Source organism: Pocillopora verrucosa, chromosome 8 (genome assembly GCF_036669915.1).
Source record: "Pocillopora verrucosa isolate sample1 chromosome 8, ASM3666991v2, whole genome shotgun sequence".
In the NCBI taxonomy this organism is placed as follows: Eukaryota; Metazoa; Cnidaria; class Anthozoa; order Scleractinia; family Pocilloporidae; genus Pocillopora; species Pocillopora verrucosa.
The window spans coordinates 9861519-9887019 of record NC_089319.1 but is presented as its reverse complement, the minus strand read 5'-3'; the positions used below and the strand labels follow the sequence as shown (position 1 = coordinate 9887019).

The 25501-nt window shown below is 38.1% G+C and overlaps 3 protein-coding genes across 3 annotated transcripts; all 3 read left to right on the top strand.

The window, feature by feature from the left end:
• Positions 1 to 7178: 7178 nt before the first annotated feature.
• On the top strand, positions 7179 to 11770 carry LOC136283137 (uncharacterized). The gene is made up of 3 exons (XM_066171480.1): positions 7179 to 7333; positions 8816 to 9573; positions 10017 to 11770. The coding sequence occupies exons 1-3, from the start codon at positions 7249 to 7251 to the stop codon at positions 10212 to 10214; spliced, it is 1041 nt and encodes a 346-aa protein (XP_066027577.1). The 5' UTR covers positions 7179 to 7248; the 3' UTR covers positions 10215 to 11770.
• A 3694-nt stretch (positions 11771 to 15464) lies between these two features.
• On the top strand, positions 15465 to 16873 carry LOC136282973 (protein rtoA-like). The gene is made up of 2 exons (XM_066171139.1): positions 15465 to 15917; positions 16796 to 16873. The coding sequence occupies exons 1-2, from the start codon at positions 15465 to 15467 to the stop codon at positions 16871 to 16873; spliced, it is 531 nt and encodes a 176-aa protein (XP_066027236.1).
• A 3073-nt stretch (positions 16874 to 19946) lies between these two features.
• Positions 19947 to 24652, top strand: LOC131779007 (uncharacterized). Its single transcript, XM_059095521.2, has 3 exons — positions 19947 to 20112; positions 21605 to 22362; positions 22806 to 24652. Exons 1-3 carry the CDS (start codon positions 20028 to 20030, stop codon positions 23001 to 23003), a joined length of 1041 nt encoding a protein of 346 aa, XP_058951504.2. The 5' UTR covers positions 19947 to 20027; the 3' UTR covers positions 23004 to 24652.
• Positions 24653 to 25501: the final 849 nt, after the last annotated feature.

The window sequence follows — 25501 nt, the reverse complement described above, 5'->3', positions numbered from 1 at the left end:
CGGAGGGATTGGGTATGTCGGAAATAGCCTATGATCCCAATTCTTACAGTCCTGTGCATTACACTGTTGCCAGTTCGATGCTAGGAATCTGTCAGTATGTTCTTCAAGAGTTTAAAACCAACAAAACCTCGGCAAAGGCCATAATAAAATGTAAATATTCGTTAATTTGGATGAAGGTCGATGAGTTTTGTAGACATGATAATTGATTTTATGAAAGGCTAAAGAGGTTTCTTAGATATTAGGCCTATTTACCAGCTATAAAAACTCTTTTTAATTAAGAAATACATTGCTTGTAAAAAGGATGTCAGCCAACAGGGGTTTTATGCTTATTTGTATTTGGCGTCTCTGTTTCATGATTAATAGATTCAGAAAATGGCTCCCGCTCTTAACTCGGCCGGTATGCTGTCTGCTGGTTCTCATTACCAGTGTATATGTGGAGGCAAGGTGGCCGAGAGGTTGGGGCGGGGGATTTGTAATCTGGTCGTCCCGGTTAAAGCCCTGCACCCTGCTTCTCACTGGATTTGTTCTCAGTTCCCCCCTCCCTCCCCCTGTGGCTGCAATTGTATATAGTCAACTGGTATGTCACAAGTCAGTTGGGATTTTTAAACTCTATGTTTATTGACACACTATGTTTGTTTTAAATTAGTTTGTAATGGCCTTGAAACCCCCATTGAGAGAGTTATTATCATTATTATTACTACTATTATAACATCAAGGAAAATAAGACATAGTTTGATGCTACACTGGTTTGCAATGGTATTTATTCTATTCCTTGCAATGACTGTGACAACGAATACATCGGACTGACCAAACGCCAGTTTGGTACACGGTTAAAAGAGCACCAAAAAGCGGTTTTTCTTTGCAAAAAGGAAAATTCAGCTTTATCGGAGCATACTTGCCTAACCAACCATACAATTGGGTGGGATAATTCTAAAATTATCACCACTAATCGGTGTTACCACCAGCGCCTTTGTTTGGAGGCTTGGCACATTAACTCCGCCCACGCTCCTTTAAATCGTGACGATGGCGGTCTGCTTCCCGACGCCTATTTACACCTCGTCGGAAAAAAGGCCGCTAATTAGTGATCATATAAAAGGACCTCTTGTTGCAGCGTTTAGATCACCCCTGATGAAGGCACTAGACAGGAGTGTCGAAACGTTGGGTCTATGAATTGTAACTTCTTCGGTTACATTCATTAAATCTGCAAACTAGTGTAGCATCAAACTATGTCTGATTGTCCACCTGGTTGCCGTGTGAACTTTAATATATTTTATCAAGGAAAATAATTACGTCAGTGTAAAACCAGGAACATGGTTGTTTGTACACAGTTAGTGTTTGCTTGCTGTGTTTTTCTCTTTTTGTATGAGTATCTTACAAACAGAAAACTCTATCGTCATAGAAAGCGGAGGAAATATTCATCAAATTAATATAGTCATGTGAGTAGGTCGTATCATTAAAGTTTGTATTTATCGAAGTCTTGATGTGATGTTGAATGTTTTATATTAGGTTTAATTGTGATGCACACTTATGAAACCCACACTATTTTTCTGTCCCATTAAAAAGTATGTTTACAAAATTTCCACTTACCGCGAATTTAGACTTCAAATAGTCATATAACCCTCAAAAACTGTGTGCAAATAATATGCTTGAAATTTTTCCTAAAACGCTGCCATTTTGAAAACATTTTAGTAACCTGGCGGTTGGTTCGCGCATGTCTCATAAAGTCACCTCACTCGTGCGGCCAGGTCATCAACCAAAATTCAAGCAAATTTGCAAGTTAAGGGCTTTCTAGAGAAGCAAATCTTTGCCTGTTATCCAGAAATAGAAAATGAGCTCACTTTCATAACTGGATTCTTTTAAATTGCAGCGATAAATTCAATTGTGGCCGGAATTGAAATATCCTTTATGCTGTGTTCAATAAAAAAAGAGTATTTGATAAGAGAATCCAAAAAAATATGCTTAATTTTCAAAAAGCATGCCTCTGGATATGAGAATTATAAGTGCCATCCTGTTAGAAAGCTGAGTACGCCTCGTTTATTTTTGTCACACTTGTTTTCATACCGCCATTTTATGCGTTATTTTTCAATTCCTACACTGCTCCTTTTGGTCAAACTTAGTACGAGTTTATCACTTATCGAGTCGTGGAGCGAGACCAGTTAGATTATTCTGTAGCACTGTTATCGGTATCAGATGGGCGAAGTGCAAACCTCTGCAAAAAAAAGGTAAACGCTGTCATTATTAACATGTCATAAAAGCTCAAATTAATTCCACCACTCAATCCACTTCCTGGTATCTGTACAGTTTCCGCAAGAAAAATACGGATTAATTGATGGAGCGTTAAAGCCGTTTCAACACTTCAGTTATTAGTAGACATATTTATTCTAGGTAATCATGCGTTGCAGATCTACACTCAGTGGCAAAAAAAGTTGGCATCCCTCCCCTCCCTCACTTGGTGGCCAACAACCCTCCACTCAACATGATGAACAGAAATCTTGTAATTTATCTCCGATACGTCATTGAAAGTCCTCGCAATGTTGTAGGAAATTAGTAACCATTCTGTTTACATCAGGTAACATTGAAATAAGGCAGAGAGGTTGATAAATAACCGACGGTTATACAAAAAATTCAAAATGTAGCAGAGAGCACCAAGACTTTTGCCCCTCATTGTAATTTTCCGAACTTACATCTTACCATATGTATGGCACACTTCAAACCAGAAAATTTCCTTCAATGCCCCAGTACGCTATAAAAAGTTATATCATATTATAGTGTGACTGAAGTTGATTACGCACTCATGTATACATCCATGAGAAGGTGGTTTTGTTCTACCCGACTTGATGAAAAGCTGTTGGTCTACGATGCCCATCACCGCGAAGTGATAGGCTGCGATTTAATCGCAACCTAAGAACTTCTATACCTTTATGAGTCATAAAGGTATAGGATTTTTAAGCGTGGCCAATGTGATTGTATCAGCACCGTAACCACCGTAGGAAGCAGGAAGACTTACCTAAAAGGTTAAGGTAATTATGAACATAGCTCCCAAAGGTAAAAATATTTCAAAAAATCTGAGAAATGATGAAGCCTTCTAAACTTCAGGACCCCTGTCAGTCCAGGCCAATAGCAGCTTGGCCGACATCATCAGTATCGGAAACACAGTTCACCTTAGGTCAAGCACAATCCACATCAGGGGCTTCGACATCAAGGACACAGTCCTCCAACGGTAACAAATGGTCTACCACAGGTGCTTCATTATCGTTAGCACAGTCTTCGACAGGGGCTTCGCAATCTGGTGCGCAGTCCTCCACAGATGGTTCAGTATCGGGAACACAGTCCGCCACAAGTAACCAACCATCAGCACAACAGTTATCCTCTGCACCAAGATCGCAGGCACACACAAACCTGAAAAAAGATGAGTTTCAAGTGGGTGGAGACGATACGTACGAAGAGAAAAGTGACTCTCTTTCTATTTGGTCGATAGTGCTCAAAGCGCTGGCTTTTCTTTCGTTGCTTATCATAATTAAAGCATTTGTCTTTAAAAAGGTGAGTTCGCATAACATAATTACATTCAAACTATTGATATTTTGAATCTTACAAGTAGGGCAATCGGAAAATGCGTTTCATCGAGTTTGCTTGAATTCACCAATGGGAAGAAATGTTGGAAAATGCATGCTTTCGACTGGAAAACTCGACTGTTCTTGTGAACATTTCGTTATGGTTCCGAACAGAAGAAAACATGACATTTTCTATGCGTTGTACGAACGGCAAACACAGGAAATCATTGCGTTTTCCTGCATTTACACACATTAAACTTCCAGGAAAATGCGTGTTTTCAGCCGCTAACTTCGGTGAATACGTTGTTGTACACGGGGAAAACGCCAATGAACAAAAGGAAAACAAGTTGTTTGAAGTGAATTAACCGAGTGGTTAATGTCGGAAGATGATTTCTTTACCTGCATTTACCGCGAAGGAAAACTACTTTATAATGGAACTAATACTGGGATTCACCGATGCGAAAACGCACAGAAAACGTCGGATTTTCCGTACGCAAAACATGTGTAAAAGTTTGTAAAAAGCCGCGTTTTCCGTGAATTCAATCTCGTTTTCCGTACGGTGAACGCTGGTTTTTTGCCGTGATCCCACTTTTGCTCTCACTCTTAGTGTTTATCTCAAATATCATAATGGAACATTGCTTGTTGACATGATACGTCCACAAAGCCTAAGTTAGTTGTAGTAGCTTTAAAGTTAAAGAGAGATATATGCATGTGCATAATTATCAGCCTTTACATAATGTGTTTCGACGAGGTAAAAAAACTAGCACATGATTTGAGGAAAAACAAGTAACCTTGCTAGGGATGACAGAGCTTAAAAAGGCCGACACGTGTCACCAACATTTCCAGGCTAACGCGGAAAATCGATGAAGTTTGAAAAGTGGCTTAGTTTTGCGATCTAGCTTAAATGTACGATAAACTTCCGCTGTAGAAATCCCTGTGAGAGAGAGCACGAAATATCGTTAGAACAACACATTTTCATCTTAGGGCACAAATAGAGATCATGTTAGAAGCTTTAGCATCTCCATTGCATAGGTACAGTTTGTCCAGATCGCGCTTCAGGTAAGTCGATATTTGTAATGAAGAGGGGAAGGTCTACACAGTAGAAGTCGCCTAAATTTGCTGATGTGATGAAAACTTGTGTGGACAGAGAATATCATCATGTTGACTGTTTTCAAAACGACCGCCATTTTAATTTACGATCAAAAGCAATTTCGTAACATGCTTGGTCGTGTTTTTCAGCTCTGACGCTTATATGACGAACACTATTTTGATTAAGTGTTCTTACAAATAAATGAAGGTCATTTATATCTTGAAGAGTGTCCAAACCACTCCAGTAAAAAAATTTTGTTTGCTATTCAATCTCTCATAGAAACTCTGTAATGGGTCACACCTGAAACAAATCGATAATTTATAATTGAAGCGTTCTGATGAAAATCGACATGTTATAAGAACGCGTTCTCACCGTCACCTGAAAGTGACGTTTCATCACGAGAGACGCAAACAACAACCCAGGTTAAAAGGGTCACAAAAGTCTGCTATTGGTATTTTTTCTGCTTCCCCTCCCCGTTCAATGTCAAGTTACGAAGAATTTTATGTCCCCAAGATTGCATTCTGGTAATATCCGACTATGAAAAGAGGAATGGGGTTGTAGAAACCTTTTCAGCTCTTAGTCCAAAATAAGTTTATACAGATTTTCTGATAAAGTTTGTCAAATGCTTTCAGAATTTGCAATTGACTCCAACTCTCATAACTTGAGTGTAAGGTAGAGCTTACTCTCCACCTTTAAATAACTTGCAACTTACAGATAGACTCTCAAACTGATGCCCTTTAGGATGATTACTGTTATCAGGCCACGATGATTAAAACTTGACAATCAAACATTTACTGACATCTTAAAATTAGTCACGGGCCTTTTCCGTAAAATGGAATGATTTCTTATGTGAAACCTTTGATTCCAAGTCACACAGTAAGAAGACGATTTTGTGTAAGAAAAATGCATTTTCCTAAATCTTTGTCAGCATTAAAAATGTTTTGAGCGATTAGTTAATTTTTTTTTTAGCTAGAAGAAGTTGCAATTTTAAGACCTAGCCCTAAGGTTGTCGATATGTAGCTCACGCATATAAAATTATATATTATGAAACAAAAGCCCGTGAGAAATAAAAGCCGAAATTAGTTATCTGGGCGAAAATTGCTGAACAAAGTGATGAACACTTTCAAGTAAAGTGGGAATATAAAAAGTCATCGGTTTGGTTTGGGGTACAAAAAGCTTAAAGGCACAAGTATAGACTTAAAGCTTAAAGGCACAAGTATAGTAAAGACTATTAAATCGTGCAGCCCGAAAGAACTAAATGGCGAAGGTAATTATAACTACCAACATAGCGGATTCGATGCTGACACCAGGAATGACATTTTAATACGCGTTTAATCTGTATTGACTTGACAAGCAGTGCAAAGATACCTTGCGGTAGAGCGATACCTTAGCGTAGCGTGCGGTTAAACTACTGAAAGAAATATACGTATAAACCAACGTTACATTGAAGAAAAGCCCGCGCCGAAAGCGAAACAAAACCTAGATATGGAAATGGATACATAAACTGCACTGTATACTGCAGTTGTGTTTCCAAGTGAATTAAAGCGAACTGAATAACGGTCCTGCCAAGACGACGAATTTTAAACCGCCGAAGCCGCGAGAGCATTTCGAATAAATTACACACGTTAAGGCGTGTAATATATAGGCGCTAACGATCTTACGGTGATAGATGGGCGAACATTGCTCTACAAAGGTATGAACACTTTTAGGCCAAGTATAAATGTAAACAGACATGTGTTGGTTTGAGGAGCAGAAAGCTTAAGGGCACAAGCATTACAAACATACGAAAGACTATATGAAATCATGCATTATGAAACAATAGCCCGTAGGAATGAAAGATTTTAGGCAAAGTATGAATATAAAAAGCCATAATTTTGTTTGCGGAGGAAAAAGCTTAGGGGAGTAAGTATTATAAACATACGAAAGACTTTTAAATTAAACATTATGAAGCAAGAGCCCGTAAAAACTTAAAGACGAAGTGTGATAGTTGGGCGAAAAAGTTGCCAACTAAGGGATGATGCTTTTAGGCAAAGTATGAATATAAACAGTCATGTTTTTGTTTGAGGGGAAAAAAAGTTAAAGATACAAGTATTACAAATAAACGAAAGCCTTTGTTAAAACTAGTTACAAGGGCGCCATTCATAATTAGCACAGAGAAAACATTATCAGCCAATTCCAGCTGAAAAACAGACAATTTTGCAATGCTTCACAAACTCTTCGAGACAGTTCTAAGAGAATTAATTACAGTATCTTCTTTGAGTAACGCGAGATTACGAATGAGTTCATCCGGTACCCATATCTTTCTCAACCATTTTTTCAACCAACTGAGTGAGATGTTGGATAGGAAAGGAGGATGAAAACACTAAATAAAAAAATAAAGGTATGAAACACCTGCGTGGCCCGACAAGAGAGAACGTCTCAAAACAAAAGCTTTCACATAAATCCATTAGCATGGTTAATAACTACTTTATGCAACCCGAGGGGAAAACATCTTCAGACTGTCAAAACGTAACCAGATGCAGCTTCAACAAGTTGAAGTAGGGTCCACAAAATTTGTATTCCCAGGTCAAGTTGTCGCCTTAACTGCTTTATCGGAAAAACCTCGTGATGGCTTCCAAGGAAGCATCGCTGAAAATTGTAAGCTATGTCACAGTAATAATGACCATGCTTGCAGCTACAGTTTGGATGTCAGGTAAGGTGTACTGGCGTTCCAATAACTCTGACGTTCTATTCGTCGTTCGATAGACTTTCGCTTTCCCATTTAACTATAAAACCGCTATTGCCAAGAAAACCAACGGTCGATTTTGTAGCTGAATTCAAATATCTGTTCCTCGATAAAACTTGGAATTAACTCGGTAAATTTCAGGCTGTTTCGATGAAGAGGCATTTTTGTTATTATTTTATGTACGGTATATTCATCGCGTTAAACTCTCCGTTAAATGAGCTCTTGGGCGAATAACTTTCGCTTGGTAACATGTCTAAGGGATTTAAAACTTGATGATTACATGGATCTAAACTAATTCACACAAAAAAATAAATAACACAAAAAACCATCCTTGAAAGTGACATCAACGTCTTCAAACAGTTATTAAAATAGGGTTGACTAGGTGGGTAATAATTGGGATATTCAAATGAATTGGATTCATTGGTTAAACTTCAAAAACAACTTCTCGATTATTATTATTATCTTGATCTAACTTTGGTTTAACGAGGATTTTATTAAACATAGGAACCTTCCTTGTCTATCTTGCAGCCATGACTGCGGGAATAGAAGGCCATCTTTGCTCTCTTCAACTCTGAATTAGTTCATAGTAGAAACGGAACGAAAATAAAAGTTATCTAGCGGTAACACGATTTCTTGGACCAGTTCCATTTTGATCTTTAAATGACATAGTTGTTGCCGGGGTGATGCTAATTCTGCGAGTGAGAAAAATTAAAATTTTTCGTCGCTAGCCGTTAGTTTCCTACAACGAGGAGTATTTCGAAACTTCTACCAATCAACCTTTACATCGTAACTTAAGAAGGTATCCTCGAGCTACCCTTGTCGAATTTAATAAAAACTTAAAAACTGCCTGAGGACATGTTTTTATTAAACTATTTCACTCATTCGATCGCGTGAGTTGTTTTAACTATTTTCTTCGTAGTCACAAATAGGTGTTTAATTAGGCCTATGGTAATTTGTCAATGAAATGAAAAAGGGCCTTAATAATTAATAGGGCTTTGTTATTGAATCACTTGTTTCACCATCAGTCGAAAACAGGCTTTCGATTGACTTTAGGAAATTAATATTCTACTCTTTGAATCTTTTCTCACTTTATTATGACTGTTACATATTGAAACACTATGTTATGTAAATTTTGAATTCCATGAACCAAACGGGTTTTTTTTTAAAAGCATGTCTGTATGTGGAATCTTCTCGTGTCCATAAATTTGTGGCAAAAATGGACGGCATAAGAAAAAATATATATACCCTGACGAAATGAAGATCATTTTTTATTTTTTGGTCCTGCGTTTGTACCTCATCTAAAGCCTTTGTGTTATATGTTGAAATCTTTAGTTATATAAAACGCGCCAGTTTTGTGTAATAAATAGTGGGTTCATTGTATATTTACAAGTCACAAGATAATAATTTTACTAAGATCCAGCTTTTTCGATCGTTTTAACTAACCTGCAGAAAAACAAAGCATTACAATTGAGGTAAAATGCAATGGAACAAACATCACTTGGAACGAAACTACTTTGGACAAGAAAACCATGCAGTATAAAGAAATGGCTTTGGCTGTGAGAAGTCTGTTGAAAAAGGATCTTGAAAACGTAACGGGCGTTACTGATTTTAAAGTGAAGAAATTCTTGAAGATTCACAGAAACCCTGGAACGTTTTGCGAATTTGAATTTGAGTCTGATATTGGAAAAGAAAGAGTCGAAAATGAACTTGACAACGCCCTCGACATTTGCATGGAAAAAGCGTCGATCTTGAACCTTCTACAGAACATGAGCCTCCTGTTGCCTGGTGTAGAATGGAAGGATCCCTTTGCTGATTACAACAATTCTGAGTACAGAAGAATAAAAACAGCAATAGAAGATGCTCTTAACGAATTCTACCAAGACAAAGACGACGTCGTGGATTTTGAGGTCGTTTCGCTCGCTAAAGCAAATGACGGATGGACCTTAGCGAAGGTGGAGTACTATCTTTTGGTTTCATCAGCCACCAACTCGACAGGAAAAGAATTGCAAGACACACTTACAACGTTTACAAAAAGTGACACGTATGAAAAGACGTTCCCTGATGCCAAGCGAATACACGAAAAACGAAATACTGCTACTGAGAGTAGTGAGATGGATAAAGAGAACCAGAGGAGCAAATTGACAATAAGCTTGATTGTGGTGGCAGCGATAACCATTTGTGCAGTGATGATACTCTTCCTTATTGTGGTAAGTTCATTCATAAATTCCCAGCTCGTAATCGCTCGCTAAATTTGTTTTTTCCTCAATCGGAGAGTCCTTTCTAGTCAATCTATATGAATCCTTTCCATTCCCAGCCATCTTTGTCCTTCTTTCTTTTTCTGTTGGTTTCCCGTGTCGAAGTTGCTCTCAAAATTGCATACAACATTCGTGAAGCTGAGCTTGTTTACCACTCTCTATATGCAGTTTGTTTGCGGACTTTTAGTGCAGGTCCCTATTAAGAATAGCAAACCGAGCGACATTAGAGTAAACGCTGTCATTTTGAACTTATAACATTTCGGAGAGTTTATGTGAGACCTTAAGAGAGGCACAACTTCCTCACTGAAACTTGAAACTGTCAAGAATATCTTCCGGCTTATTTGGAAATTAGAATATTATAGTTTTTTCACCGCAGGTGAATAAAATTTTGACAGGTTATCCGTCAGAATTGGAAATACATCAAAGAGCACGCACCCGAGGTCAAATTTGAGTTGTACCGAAAAAGACGAAGCAGGACTAAGAATCTCCCCGAGAAAATCCAGAAGGAGGAGACCAAGACCACACCTGTTAGCAGTGAGGATTGCATTGTTGTGTTAAATTCATATGATAATCCAGGATCTTCTGAATCCTAACTTAATCTCTTAGAGAACGGTTGGGGGAGAAGGGGGGGCGGGAGTGAGTTGGTATTCCCCTATTTGGGTGTCTTTCTCGATCGGAGGCTTCAGTTAGAATAGGAAAGTAGGCGGTGCGCTTTCTTAGCATTTCGTGACATTTCTGCCACAGCATAGTGAAAAAAGCTCCATGAGATTATTATGGCTCAGTTTTAACAATATACACACGTTCTACTCACAGAGATTGCTTACATTATAAATTGCTATGTAAACGATGATCAGTCATTTCGCCTACGAGTCGTTACGCCAACGCCTCAGGGCAGCGCCTTGCTAATAGCGTATTGTAATACGTTTATTGTCGGATCGGTTCCATCGGCAGAACTTGAGCAACTTCTCATCGACCGTATGTTCACGGTACAACATTTCATTTGTCGCCACTTAGAAGAAAACAAAACTAAAAACAGACGTTATGACATAACCTAAAATGTTAGCGAAGTGACCTGAGTGAGTCGTAAGGCGAAACGACCGGAATTTCTGTAAACAACAATTTACTGTTGCATGTTCATCTAGGAATATGAATCATCTACGGATTTGAAACCTTAAATTAAGATTAACTTTAGGAAATAAACAGGCATACCCTGCGTGCGGGATCTCCGCTGTTATTTGATAATAGACAGACCATTTCGGATTTTCAATGTTCAAATGAGGCTAAGGACAAAATATTTCTTATAACAACATCTTTCCTTTTAGGATAGAATAGGAAACCATGTCCACGTCAAAGACCTTGCACTTACCCACCATTTCATACGGAGGGTTTGGGCGTGTCGGAAATAGCCCACGATCCCAATTTGTACAGTCCTGTGCATTACACTGTTGCCAGTTTGATGCTAGGAATCTGTCAGTATGTTCTTCAAGAGTTTAAAACCAACAAAACCTCGGCAAAGGCCATAATAAAATGTAAATATTCGTTAATTTGGATGAAGGTCGATGAGTTTTGTAGACATGATAATTGATTTTATGAAAGGCTAAAGAGGTTTCTTAGATATTAGGCCTATTTACCAGCTATAAAAACTCTTTTTAATTAAGAAATACATTGCTTGTAAAAAGGATGTCAGCCAACAGGGGTTTTATGCTTATTTGTATTTGGCGTCTCTGTTTCATGATTAATCGATTCAGAAAATGGCTCCCGCTCTTAACTCGGCCGGTATGCTGTCTGCTGGTTCTCATTACCAGTGTATATGTGGAGGCAGTGTTGCCGAGAGGTTGGGGCGGGGGATTTGTAATCTGGTCGTCCCGGTTAAAGCCCTGCACCCTGCTTCTCACTGGATTTGTTCTCAGTTCCCCCCTCCCTCCCCCTGTGGCTGCAATTGTATATAGTCAACTAGTCTGTCTCTAGTCAGTTGGGATTTTTAAACGCTATGTTTATTGACACACTATGTTTGTTTTAAATTAGTCTGTATTGGCCCTGAAGAGCCCCTCAGAGAGTTATTATCATTATTATTATCACTATTATAACATCAAGGAAAATAATTACGTCAATGTAAAACGAGGAACATGGTTGTTTGTACACAGTTAGTGTTTGCTTGCTTTTTTTTCTCTTTTGTATGAGAATCTTACAAACAGAAAACTCTATCGTCATAGAAAGCGGAGGAAATATTCATCAAATTAATATAGTCATGTGAGTAGGTCGTATCATTAAAGTTTGTATTTATCGAAGTCTTGATGTGATGTTGAATGTTTTATATTAGGTTTAATTGTGATGCACACTTATGAAACCCACACTATTTTTCTGTCCCATTAAAAAGTATGTTTACAAAATTTCCACTTACCGCGAATTTAGACTTCAAATAGTCATATAACCCTCAAAAACTGTGTGCAAATAATATGCTTGAAATTTTTCCTAAAACGCTGCCATTTTGAAAACATTTTAGTAACCTGGCCGTGGGTTCGCGCATGTCTCATAAAGTCACCTTACTCGTGCGGCCAGGTCATCAACCAAAATTAAAGCAAATTTGCAAGTTAGGGGCTTTCTAGGGAAGCAAATCTTTGCCTGCTATCCAGAAATAGAAAATGGGCTCACTTTCATAACTGGATTCTTTTAAATTGCAGCGATAAATTCAATTGTGGCCGGAATTGAAATATCCTTTATGCTGTGTTCAATAAAAAAAAGAGTATTTGATAAGAGAATCCAAAAAAATATGCTTAATATTCAAAAAGCATGCCTCTGGATAGGAGAATTATAAGTGCCATCCTGTTAGAAAGCTGAGTACGCCTCGTTTATTTTTGTCACACTTGTTTTCATACCGCCATTTTATGCGTTATTTTTCAATTCCTACACTGCTCCTTTTGGTCAAACTTAGTATGAGTTTATCACTTATCGAGTCGTGGAGCGAGGCCGGTTAGATTATTCTGTAGCACTGTTATCGGTATCAGATGGGCGAAGTGCAAACCTCTGCAAAAAAAAAGGTAAACGCTGTCATTATTAACATGTCATAAAAGCTCAAATTAATCCCACCACTCAATCCACTTCCTGGTATCTGTACAGTTTCCGCAGGAAAAATGCGGATTAATTGATGGAGCGTTAAAGCCGTTTCAACACTTCAGTTATTAGTAGACATATTTATTCTAGGTAATCATGCGTTGCAGATCTACACTCAGTGGCAAAAAAAGTTGTCATCCCTCCCCTCCCTCACTTGGTGGCCAACAACCCTCCACTCAACATGATGAACTGAAATCTTGTAATTTATCTCCGATACGTCATTGAAAGTCCTCGCAATGTTGTAGGAAATTAGTAACCATTCTGTTTACATCAGGTAACATTGAAATAAGGCAGAGAGGTTGATAAATAACCGACGGTTATACAAAAAATTCAAAATGTAGCAGAGAGCACCAAGACTTTTGCCCCTCATTGTAATTTTCCGAACTTACATCTTACCATATGTATGGCACACTTCAAACCAGAAAATTTCCTTCAGTGCCTCAGTACGCTATACATTATAAAATAAAAGTTATATCATATTATAGTGTGACTGAAGTTGATTACGCACTCATGTATACATGCATATGACTCCATGAGAAGGTGGTTTTGTTCTACCCGACTTGATGAAAAGCTGTTGGTCTACGATGCCCATCACCGCGAAGTGATAGGCTGCGATTTAATCGCAACCTAAGAACTTCTATACCTTTATGAGTCATAAAGGTATAGGATTTTTAAGCGTGGCCAATGTGATTGTATCAGCACCGTAACCCCTTTCATATCCACTTCTGATTAGGAAGCAGGAAGACCTACCTTGATCACTCCACCTAAAGGTCGAATCTCATGCTCTCTCCGTCGTCGCTCTTCGGAAATGTTCATTTGTTGTGATGCAGTAGCGCTGAGTGAAATATGTCTCAACTTTTTGGGCTCGCTTCTCATTAGTTTGTTTTTATCATTTTCTTCTTCGTCGCTTGTGTTGATAGTTCCTTGTTCAAACGCTTGTACCTGCTGAAGTATCGCCGGAGTATATTTTAATTTGGTAAATTCAGATTCATCGCCTTCTTTCTGAGTTTCTTCATCCTGAGGCCAATCCTACGAAAATATATAAAAAAAAGTCTGCTTAACCCTTTAACTCCCATGAGTGACCAAGACAAAATTTCTCCTTACCAAATCAATACAATATCAAATAGACAAGTGTTGAGAATAAAGAGTAATATAGGGGATTATTAGTTGACCCAATACCAAATTCTCAGAACTAACATCATAAGAATTGTATGGCAGACAGTAAGGAGAATTACCAATGAGATCTTGGGTTTGAAAGGGTTTTTAGACTGATCTCGCATAGCTGCCTAGTTTTTCTTGGTACTGTAATATGAAGTTTCAAAAGGCGCTGTTACTCTTCTTGACTTAATTTTAGTGTTTTGTCAAGTTGTTCTTGGCAAATTGCAAGTACGCATTAAGTTTTTAACCCTTACTAGTGACTTTCATTCAATATCTCCTTACAGTTTCATAGCTGATGAATGTTTCATGGAGAATAAGCACAATTATGTTGGTGTGTAAAGGGTTAAAGGCTTAGCGGAAATAGTAAAGTGCTTCTCCCAAGAACACAACATAATGACAGTCGGGATTCAGGACCCTTATCACAGCTGAATCATTCCTTTCCACATCCCACCTAAGAACAGATATTTTAATCTATAGTTTCAGACCCATTGCATTTGGTTTGATTGTGGGACCAACTTGGGACGGTAAAAAATTAGTTTAGTCTAACTTATAACATTTATTTTACCTCTTTAGCAGTCGACACTGTGTTTTCCTTGGGAGGGCTGATGAAAATTAACGGTTTGCTCATTGCAAAAGGAACCTTTCTTGGATAGGTGTGGTCTCCTGACATCGTGACGTCATCAATAAGGGAGCTTGAAGTGCTGAATTCACCCTGAAAAAATGGCGCAAAAAATAATTTACCACAAAAGATAAAATGAAACGAGTAATAAAGGATCGAATCTTTGAAATCAAGTTATCACCTCATGAAGTGTGACTGTACCCATTTAGTGCGCCGTAATCAGAATTTAAGAAGCCAACTGCCGAACAACAGCGTTTGTGTTTCCTGTTCCTGTTTTTGAAAAAAGTGAGTTTATTCATTCTAAAGTACAATTAATCGATTTTGAGCTTTTAGGCAGTCGAATAATTAAATTCGGGATCAACAAGGTTTGTGCAGAAGCCCTATTTATACTGAACTGTAATAAGGCTTATCGCCCTCCAGTCGAATATTTATGCAAGCGTCTAATATGCGCAATATATGCCGCAGTCTTAATTCAGCCTATTTCTATCCACCAGTAAAATTTATTGCGCTAAAGTCTGTCATTGAACAACGGGTTATTTCTCAGCAGCTAATTTTGACAGTTCTCACTCATCAATTGACTTTCACACGGGAACTAATTATACGAATGTCTCATGCGCTGGTCAGCGGACTTAACAAACAGTTAACAGGAATGAAAGGAAGGAGTGAAAGACTGATAGATTGAAGGAGTGAATTTTGGGTCATAACAATGACTCTGAATGACAGTTAAATTACAATATACCCTTTGACCTTTAGAGTGCCATGCATCTAATTTCTCCTCACAATATCTCCCCTGAATCACACATGAAGATCATGATAATAATGGAAATGATCATGAACTAAAGGACCTCTTGATTGTTAAAAAATGTTTCTTGTAAGCAGCTTAGGAAATGTATAAAGAAGAGAAGGGAGAACATGGATACCGATATTAAGAAAATTTTAAAAAATCTGAGAAATGATGACGCCTTCTGAACTTCAGGACCCCTGTCAGTCCAGGCTAATAGCAGCTTGGCCGACATCATCAGTATCGGAAACACAGTTCACCTTAGGCCAAGCACAATCCACATCAGGGGCTTCGACATCAACGACACAGTCCTCCAACGGTAACAAATGGTCTACCACAGGTGCTTCATCATCGTTAGCACAGTCTTCGACAGGGGCTTCGCAATCTGGTGCGCAGTCCTCCACAGATAATTCAGTATCGGGAACACAGTCCACCGCAGGTAACCAACAGTTTTCCTCTGCACCAAGATCGCAGGCAGGCACAAACGTGAAAACAAATGAGTTTCAAGTGGGTGGAGACGATACGTACGAAGAGAAAAGTGACTCTCTGTCTATTTGGTCGATAGTGCTCAAAGCGCTGGCTTTTCTTTCGTTGCTTATCATAATTAAAGCATTTGTCTTTAAAAAGGTAAGTTCACATAACACAAATGCATTCAAACTATCGATATTTTGAATCTTACAAGTAGGGCAATCGGAAAATGCGTTTCATCGAATTTGCTCGAATTCACCAATGGGAAGAAATGTTGGAAAATGCATGCTTTCGACCGGAAAACTCTTGTGAACATTTCGTTAACCGTGCGAAAAATGGTTCCGAACAAAAGAAAACATGACATTTTCTATGCGTTGTACGAACGGCAAACACAGGAAATCACTGCTTTTTCCTGCATTTACACACATCAATCTTCCAGGAAAATGCGTGTTTCCAGCCGCTAACTCCGGTGAATACGTTGTTGCATACGGGGAAAATGCCAATGAACAAAAGGAAAACAAGCTGTTTGCAGTGAGTTAGCCGAGTGGTTGACGTCGGAAGATGATTTGTTTACTTGCATTTACCGCGAAGGAAAACTACCTTATAATGGAACGAATACTGGGATTTACCGATGCGAAAACGCACGGAAAACGTTGGATTTTCCGTACGCAAAACATGGGTAAAAGTTTATAAAAAGCCGCGTTTTCCGTGAATTCAATCTTCGTTTTCCGTTCGGTGAACGCTAGCTTTTTTTGCTGTGATTCCTCTTTCGCTCTCACTCTTATTCTTTATCTCAAATATCATAATGGAACATTGCTTGTTGACATGATACTTTTTTTTTTATCAAAACTCGTTGATAACGTAGTGAACAATTGTTTGATGTGCAACCTTCAAGGAAATAATGAACATATGGGATAGAATCGACCCAAAAGTATCTACTGTTTAAAATGAGAAAAAGGCTTTGAATCACCTTGAAGGACACATTTTAACCTTCAGAATAATGCAGAATCTTACTTGAAGAATCACATCTTTTTCAGTTCTGCCATCGAAACCAGACTGCTCAGGAAAAGAGAAGACAGGTGTCAATTCCATCTCCAGGAGAAACTGCAGCTTAGCTAATTACAGTTTGCACAGAAATTGACTGTAACAACCTTATACAGAACTTTGGACTGGAGAGTACACTTCTCAACCGTAACAATAAATGTATTTATACTTTTGTGGAGCAAAGTCATTCTCTTATGGAATCTGTATACATGTCTGCAACGTCAAAGGCAGTCGTAAGTCCACAAAGCCTAAGTTAGTTGTAGTAGCTTTAAAGTTAAAGAGAGATATATGCATGTGCATAATTATCAGCCTTTACATAATGTGTTTCGACGAGGTAAAAAAACTAGCACATGATTTGAGGAAAAACAAGTAACCTTGCTAGGGATGACAGAGCTTAAAAAGGCCGACACGTGTCACCAACATTTCCAGGCTAACGCGGAAAATCGATGAAGTTTGAAAAGTGGCTTAGTTTTGCGATCTAGCTTAAATGTACGATAAACTTTCGCTGTAGAAATCCCTGTGAGAGAGAGCACGAAATATCGTTAGAACAACACATTTTCATCTTAGGGCACAAATAGAGATCATGTTAGAAACTTTAGCATCTCCATTGCATAGATACAGTTTGTCCAGATCGCGCTTCAGGTAAGTCGATATTTGTAATGAAGAGGGGAAGGTCTACACAGTAGAAATCGGCCTAAATTTGCTGATGTGATGAAAACTTGTGTGGACAGAGAATATCATCATGTTGACTGTTTTCAAAACCACCGCCATTTTAATTTACGATCAAAAGCAATTTCGTGACATGCTTGGTCGTGTTTTTCAGCTCTGACGCTTATATGACGAACACTATTTTGATTAAGTGATCTTACAAACTGTACTAAATTGATAGAACATTGTACATATATTAAAAAATAAATGAAGGTCATTTATATCTTGAAGAGTGTCCAAACCACTCCAGTAAAAAAATTTTGTTTGCTATTCAATCTCTCATAGAAACTCTGTAATGGGTCACACCTGAAACAAATCGATAATTTATAATTGAAGCGTACTGATGAAAATCGACATGTTATAAGAACGCGTCCTCACCGTCACCTGAAAGTGACGTTTCATCACGCAAGACGCAAACAACAACCCTGGTTAAAAGGGTTACAAAAGTCTGCTATTGGTATTTTTTCCGCTCCCCCCTCCCCGTTCAATGTCAAGTTACGAAGAATTTTATGTCCCCAAGATTGCATTCTGGTAATATCCGACTACGAAAAGAGGAATGGGGTTGTAGAAACCTTTTCAGCTCTTAGTCCAAAATAAGTTTATACAGATTTTCTGATAGAGTTTGTCAAATGCTTTCAGAATTTGCAATTGACTCCAACTCTCATAACTTGAGTGTAAGGTAGAGCTTACTCTCCACCTTTAAATAACTTGCAACTTACAGATAGACTCTCAAACTGATGCCCTTTAGGATGATTACTGTTATCAGGCCACGATGATTAAAACTTGACAATCAAACATTCACTGACATCTTAAAATTAGTCACGGGCCTTTCCCGTAAAATGGAATGATTTCTTATGTGAAACCTTTGATTCCAAGTCACACAGTAAGAAGACGATTTTGTGTAAGAAAAATGCATTTTCCTAAATCTTTGCCAGCATTAAAAATGTTTTGAGCGATTAGTTAATTTTTTTTTTAGCTAGAAGAAGTTGCAATTTTAAGACCTAGCCCTAAGGTTGTCGATATGTAGCTCACGCATATAAAATTATATATTATGAAACAAAAGCCCGTGAGAAATAAAAGCCGAAATTAGTTATCTGGGCGAAAATTGCTGAACAAAGTGATGAACACTTTCAAGTAAAGTGGGAATATAAAAAGTCATCGGTTTGGTTTGGGGTACAAAAAGCTTAAAGGCACAAGTATAGACTCAAAGCTTAAAGGCACAAGTATAGTAAAGACTATTAAATCGTGCAGCCCGAAAGAACTAAATGGCGAAGGTAATTATAACTGCCAACATAGCGGATTCGATGCTGACACCAGGAATGACATTTTAATACGCGTTTAATCTGTATTGACTTGACAAGCAGTACAAAGATACCTTGCGGTAGAGCGATACCTTAGCGTAGCGTGCGGTTAAACTACTGAAAGAAATATACGTATAAACCAACGTCACATTGAAGAAAAGCCCGCGCCGAAAGCGAAACAAAACCTAGATATGGAAATGGTACATAAACTGCACTGTATACTGCAGTTGTGTTTCCAAGTGAATTAAAGCGAACTGAATAACGGTCCTGCCAAGACGACGAATTTTAAACCGCCGAAGCCGCGAGAGCATTTCGAATAAATTACACGCGTGTAATGTAAACAGACATGTGTTGGTTTGAGGAGCAGAAAGCTTAAGGGCACAAGCATTACAAACATACGAAAGACTATATGAAATCATACATTATGAAACAATAGCCCGTAGGAATGAAAGATTTTAGGCAAAGTTTGAATATAAAAAGCCATAATTTGGTTTGCGGAGGAAATAGCTTAGGGGAGTAAGTATTATAAACATACGAAAGACTTTTAAATTAAACATTATGAAGCAAGAGCCCGTAAAAACTTAGAGACGAAGTGTGATAGTTGGGCGAAAAAGTTGCCAACTAAGGGATGATGCTTTTAGGCAAAGTATGAATATAAACAGTCATGTTTTTGTTTGAGGGGAAAAAAAGTTAAAGATACAAGTATTACAAATAAACGAAAGCCTTTGTTGAAACTAGTTACAAGGGCGCCATTCATAATTAGCACAGAGAAAACATTATCAGCCAATTCCAGCTGAAAAACAGACAATTTTGCAATGCTTCACAAACTCTTCGAGACAGTTCTAAGAGAATTAATTACAGTATCTTCTTTGAGTAACGCGAGATTACGAATGAGTTCATCCGGTACCCATATCTTTCTCTTTTTTCAACCAACTGAGTGAGATGTTGGATAGGAAAGGAGGATGAAAACACTAAATAAAAAAATAAAGGTATGAAACATCTGCGTGGCCCGACAAGAGAAAACGTCTCAAAACAAAAGCTTTCACATAAATCTATTAGCATCGTTAATAACTACTTTATGCAACCCGAGGGGAAAACATCTTCAGACTGTCAAAACGTAACCAGATGCAGCTTCAACAAGTTGAAGTAGGGTCCACAAAATTTGTATCCCCAGGTCAAGTTGTCGCCTTAACTGCTTTATCGGAAAAACCTCGTGATGGCTTCCAAGGAAGCATCGCTGAAAATTGTAAGCTATGTCACAGTAATAATGACCATGCTTGCAGCTACAGTTTGGATGTCAGGTAAGGTGTACTGGCGTTCCAATAACTCTGACGTTCTATTCGTCGTTCGATAGACTTTCGCTTTCCCATTTAACTATAAAACCGCTATTGCCAAGAAAACCAACGGTCGATTTTGTAGCTGAATTCAAATATCTGTTCCTCGATAAAACTTGGAATTAACTCGGTAAATTTCAGGCTGTTTCGATGAAGAGGCATTTTTATTATTATTTTATGTACGGTATATTCATCGCGTTAAACTCTCCGTTAAATGAGCTCTTGGGCGAATAACTTTCGCTTGGTAATATGTCTAAGGGATTTAAAACTTGATGATTACATGGATCTAAACTAATTCACACAAAAAAATAACACAAAAAACCATCCTTGAAAGTGACATCAACGTCTTCAAACAGTTATTAAAATAGGGTTGGCTAGGTGGGTAATAATTGGGATATTCAAATGAATTGGATTCATTGGTTAAACTTCAAAAACAACCTCTCGATTATTATTATTATCTTGATCTAACTTTGGCTTAACGAGGATTTTATTAAACATAGGAACCTTCCTTGTCTATCTTGCAGCCATGACTGCGGGAATAGAAGGCCATCTTTGCTCTCTTCAACTCTGAATTAGTTCATAGTAGAAACGGAACGAAAATAAAAGTTATCTAGCGGTAACACGATTTCTTGGACCAGTTCCATTTTGATCTTTAAATGACATAGTTGTTGCCGGGGTGATGCTAATTCTGCGAGTGAGAAAAATTAAAATTTTTCGTCGCTAGCCGTTAGTTTCCTACAACGAGGAGTATTTCGAAACTTCTATCAATCAACCTTAACATCGTAACTTAAGAAGGTATCCTCGAGCTACCCTTGTCGAATTTAATAAAAACTTAAAAACTGCCTGAGGACATGTTTTTATGGCTGACGCCAGTAGATTAAACTTTTTCACTCAATCGATCGCGTGAGTTGTTTTAACTATTTTCTTCGTAGTCACAAATAGGTGTTTAATTAGGCCTATGGTAATTTGTCAATGAAATGAAAAAGGGCCTTAATAATTAATAGGGCTTTGTTATTGAATCACTTGTTTCACCATCAGTCGAAAACAGGATTGACTTTAGGAAATTAATATTCTACTCTTTGAATCTTTTCTCACTCTATTATGACTGTTACATATTGAAACACTATGTTATGTAAATTTTGAATTCCATGAACCAAACGGGTTTTTTTTTAAAAGCATGTCTGTATCTGGAATCTTCTCGTGTCCATAAATTTGTGGCAAAAATGGACGGCATAAGAAAAAATATATATACCCTGACGAAATGAAGATCATTTTTTATTTTTTGGTCTTGCGTTTGTACCTCATCTAAAGCCTTTGTGTTATCTGTTGATGTAATCTTTAATTATATAAAACGCGCCAGTTTTGTGTAATAAATAGTGGGTTCATTGTATATTTATAAGTCACAAGATAATAATTTTACTAAGATCCAGCTTTTTCGATCGTTTTAACTAACCTGCAGAAAAACAAAGCATTACAATTGAGGTAAAATGCAATGGAACAAACATCACTTGGAACGAAACTACTTTGGACAAGAAAACCATGCAGTATAAAGAAATGGCTTTGGCTGTGAGAAGTCTGTTGAAAAAGGATCTTGAAAACGTAACAGGCGTTACTGATTTTAAAGTGAAAAAATTCTTGAAGATTCACAGAAACCCTGGAACGTTTTGCGAATTTGAATTTGAGTCTGATCTTGGAAAAGAAAGAGTCGAAAATGAACTTGACAACGCCCTCGACATTTGCATGGAAAAAGCGTCGATCGTGAACCTTCGACAGAACATGAGCCTCCTGTTGCCTGGTGTAGAATGGAAGGATCCCTTTGCTGATTACAACAATTCTGAGTACAGAAGAATAAAAACAGCAATAGAAGATGCTCTTAACGAATTCTACCAAGACAAAGACGACGTCGTGGATTTTGAGGTCGTTTCGCTCGCTAAAGCAAATGACGGATGGACCTTAGCGAAGGTGGAGTACTATCTTTTGGTTTCATCAGCCACCAACGCGACAGGAAAAGAATTGCAAGACACACTTACAACGTTTACAAAAAGTGACACGTATGAAAAGACGTTCCCTGATGCCAAGCGAATACACGAAAAACGAAATACTGCTACTGAGAGTAGTGAGATGGATAAAGAGAACCAGAGGAGCAAATTGACAATAAGCTTGATTGTGGTGGCAGCGATAACCATTTGTGCAGTGATGATACTCTTCCTTATTGTGGTAAGTTCATTCATAAATTCCCAGCTCGAAATCGCTCGCTAAATTTGTTTTTTCCTCAATCGGAGAGTCCTTTATAGTCAATCTACGTGAATCCTTTCCATTCCCAGCCATCTTTGTCCTTCTTTCTTTTTCTGTTGGTTTCCCGTGTCGAAGTTGCTCTCAAAATTGCATAAAACATTCGTGAAGCTGAGCTTGTTGACCACTCTCTATATGCAGTTTGTTTGCGGACTTTTAGTGCAGGTCCCAAGTAAGAATAGCAAACTGAGCGATATTAGAGTAAACGCTGTCATTTTGAACTTATAACATTTCGGAGAGTTTATGTGAGACCTTAAGAGAGGCACAACTTCCTCACTAAAACTTGAAACTGTCAAGAATATCTTCCGGCTTATTTGGAAATTAGAATATTATAGTTTTTTCACCGCAGCTGAATAAAATTTTGACAGGTTATCCGTCAGAATTGGAAATACATCAAAGAGCACGCACCCGAGGTCAAATTTGAAATGTACCGAAAAAGACGAAGCAGGGCTAAGAATCTCCCCGAGAAAATCCAGAAGGAGGAGACCAAGACCACACCTGTTAGCAGTGAGGATTGCATTGTTGTGTTAAATTCATATGATAATCCAGTATCTTCTGAATCCTAACTTAATCTCTTAGAGAACGGTTGGGGGAAAAGGGGGGGGCGGGAGTGAGTTGGTACTCCCCTATTTGGGTGTCTTTCTCGATCGGAGGCTTCAGTTAGAGTAGGAAAGTAGGCGGTGCGCTTTCTAAGCATTTCATGACATTTCTGCCACAGCATAGTGGAAAAAGCTCCATGAGATTATTATGGCTCAGTTTTAACAATATACACACGTTCTACTCACAGAGATTGCTTACATTACGAGTCGTTACGCCAACGCCTCAGGGCAGCGCCTTGCTAATAACGTATTGTAATACGTTTATTGTCGGATCGGTTCCATCGGCAGAACTTGAGCAACTTCTCATCGACTGTATGTTCACGGTACAACATTTCATTTGTCGCCACTTGGAAGAAAACAAAACTAAAAACAGACGTTATGACATAACCTAAAATGTTAGCGAAGTGACCTGAAAGAGTCGTAGGGGCGAAACGACTGTAATTTCTGTAAACAACAATTTACTGTTGTATGTTCATCTAGGAATATGAATCATCTACGGATTTGAAACCTTAAATTAAGATTAACTTTAGGAAATAAACAGGCATACCCTGCGTGCGGGATCTCCGCTGTTATTTGATAATAGATAGACCATTTCGGATTTTCAACGTTCAAATGAGGCTAAGGACAAAATATTTCTTATAACAACATCTTTCCTTTTGGGATAGAATAGGAAACCATGTCCACATCAAAGACCTCGCACTTACCTACCATTTCATACGGAGGGTTTGGGCGTGTCGGAAATAGCCCACGATCCCAATTTGTACAGTCCTGTGCATTACACTGTTGCCAGTTTGATGCTAGGAATCTGTCAGTATGTTCTTCAAGAGTTTAAAACCAACAAAACCTCGGCAAAGGCCATAATAAAATGTAAATATTCGTTAATTTGGATGAAGGTCGATGAGTTTTGTAGACATGATAATTGATTTTATGAAAGGCTAAAGAGGTTTCTTAGATATTAGGCCTATTTACCAGCTATAAAAACTCTTTTTAATTAAGAAATACATTGCTTGTAAAAAGGATGCCAGCCAACAGGGGTTTTATGCTTATTTGTATTTGGCGTCTCTGTTTCATCGTAAATCGATTTAGAAAAAGGCTCCCGCTCTTAGCTCGGCCGGTATGCTGTCTGCTGGTTCTCATTACCAGTGTATATGTGGAGGCAGTGTGGCCGATAAGTTGGGGCGGGGGATTTGTAATCTGGTCGTCCCAGTTAAAGCCCTGCACCCTGCTTCTCACTGGATTTGTTCTCAGTTCCCCCCTCCCTCCCCCTGTGGCTGCAATTGTATATAGTCAACTAGTCTGTCTCTAGTCAGTTGGGATTTTTAAACGCTATGTTTATTGACACACTATGTTTGTTTTAAATTAGATTGTATTGGCCGTGAAGAGCCCCTCAGAGAGTTATTATCATTATTATTATCACTATTATAACATCAAGGAAAATAATTACGTCAATGTAAAACGAGGAACATGGTTGTTTGTACACAGTTAGTGTTTGCTTGCTTTTTTTTCTCTTTTGTATGAGAATCTTACAAATAGAAAACTCTATCATCATAGTAAGCGGAGGAAATATTCATCATACTAATGTAGTCATGTGAGTAGGTCGTATCATTAAAGTTAAAGACTGGTGTTACTCTCGATGTGATGTTGAATGTTTTATATTAGGTTTAATTGTGATGCACACTTATGAAACCCACACTATTTTTCTGTCCCATTAAAAAGTATGTTTACAAAATTTCCACTTACCGCGAATTTAGACTTCAAATAGTCATATAACCCTCAAAAACTGTGTGCAAATAATATGCTTGAAATTTTTCCTAAAACGCTGCCATTTTGAAAACATTTTAGTAACCTGGCCGTGGGTTCGCGCATGTCTCATAAAGTCACCTTACTCGTGCGGCCAGGTCATCAACCAAAATTAAAGCAAATTTGCAAGTTAGGGGCTTTCTAGAGAAGCAAATGTTTGCCTGCTATCCAGAAATAGAAAATGGGCTCACTTTCATAACTGGATTCTTTTAAATTGCAGCGATAAATTCAATTGTGGCCGGAATTGAAATATCCTTTATGCTGTGTTCAATAAAAAAAAGAGTATTTGATAAGAGAATCCAAAAAAATATGCTTAATTTTCAAAAAGCATGCCTCTGGATAGGAGAATTATAAGTGCCATCCTGTTAGAAAGCTGAGTACGCCTCGTTTATTTTGTCACACTTGTTTTCATACCGCCATTTTATGCGTTATTTTTCAATTCCTACACTGTTCCTTTTGGTCAAACTTAGTACGAGTTTATCACTTATCGAGTCGTGGAGCGAGACCAGTTAGATTATTCTGTAGCACTGTTATCGGTATCAGATGGGCGAAGTGCAAACCTCTGCAAAAAAAAGGTAAACGCTGTCATTATTAACATGTCATAAAAGCTCAAATTAATCCCACCACTCAATCCACTTCCTGGTATCGGTACAGTTTCCGCAGGA

What these genes read in the sequence shown, in the direction of transcription:
- LOC131779007 (XM_059095521.2), top strand. Translation starts at nt 20,028, where the DNA reads ATGGCTTCCAAGGAAGCATCGCTGAAAATTGTAAGCTATGTCACAGTA. An exon ending in AGCTACAGTTTGGATGTCAG is followed by an intron (nt 20,113 to 21,604) that starts GTAAGGTGTACT and finishes ACTAACCTGCAG; the next exon opens with AAAAACAAAGCATTACAATT. An exon ending in TGATACTCTTCCTTATTGTG is followed by an intron (nt 22,363 to 22,805) that starts GTAAGTTCATTC and finishes AAATTTTGACAG; the next exon opens with GTTATCCGTCAGAATTGGAA.
- LOC136283137 (XM_066171480.1), top strand. Translation starts at nt 7,249, where the DNA reads ATGGCTTCCAAGGAAGCATCGCTGAAAATTGTAAGCTATGTCACAGTA. An exon ending in AGCTACAGTTTGGATGTCAG is followed by an intron (nt 7,334 to 8,815) that starts GTAAGGTGTACT and finishes ACTAACCTGCAG; the next exon opens with AAAAACAAAGCATTACAATT. An exon ending in TGATACTCTTCCTTATTGTG is followed by an intron (nt 9,574 to 10,016) that starts GTAAGTTCATTC and finishes AAATTTTGACAG; the next exon opens with GTTATCCGTCAGAATTGGAA.
- LOC136282973 (XM_066171139.1), top strand. Translation starts at nt 15,465, where the DNA reads ATGACGCCTTCTGAACTTCAGGACCCCTGTCAGTCCAGGCTAATAGCA. An exon ending in AAGCATTTGTCTTTAAAAAG is followed by an intron (nt 15,918 to 16,795) that starts GTAAGTTCACAT and finishes CATCTTTTTCAG; the next exon opens with TTCTGCCATCGAAACCAGAC.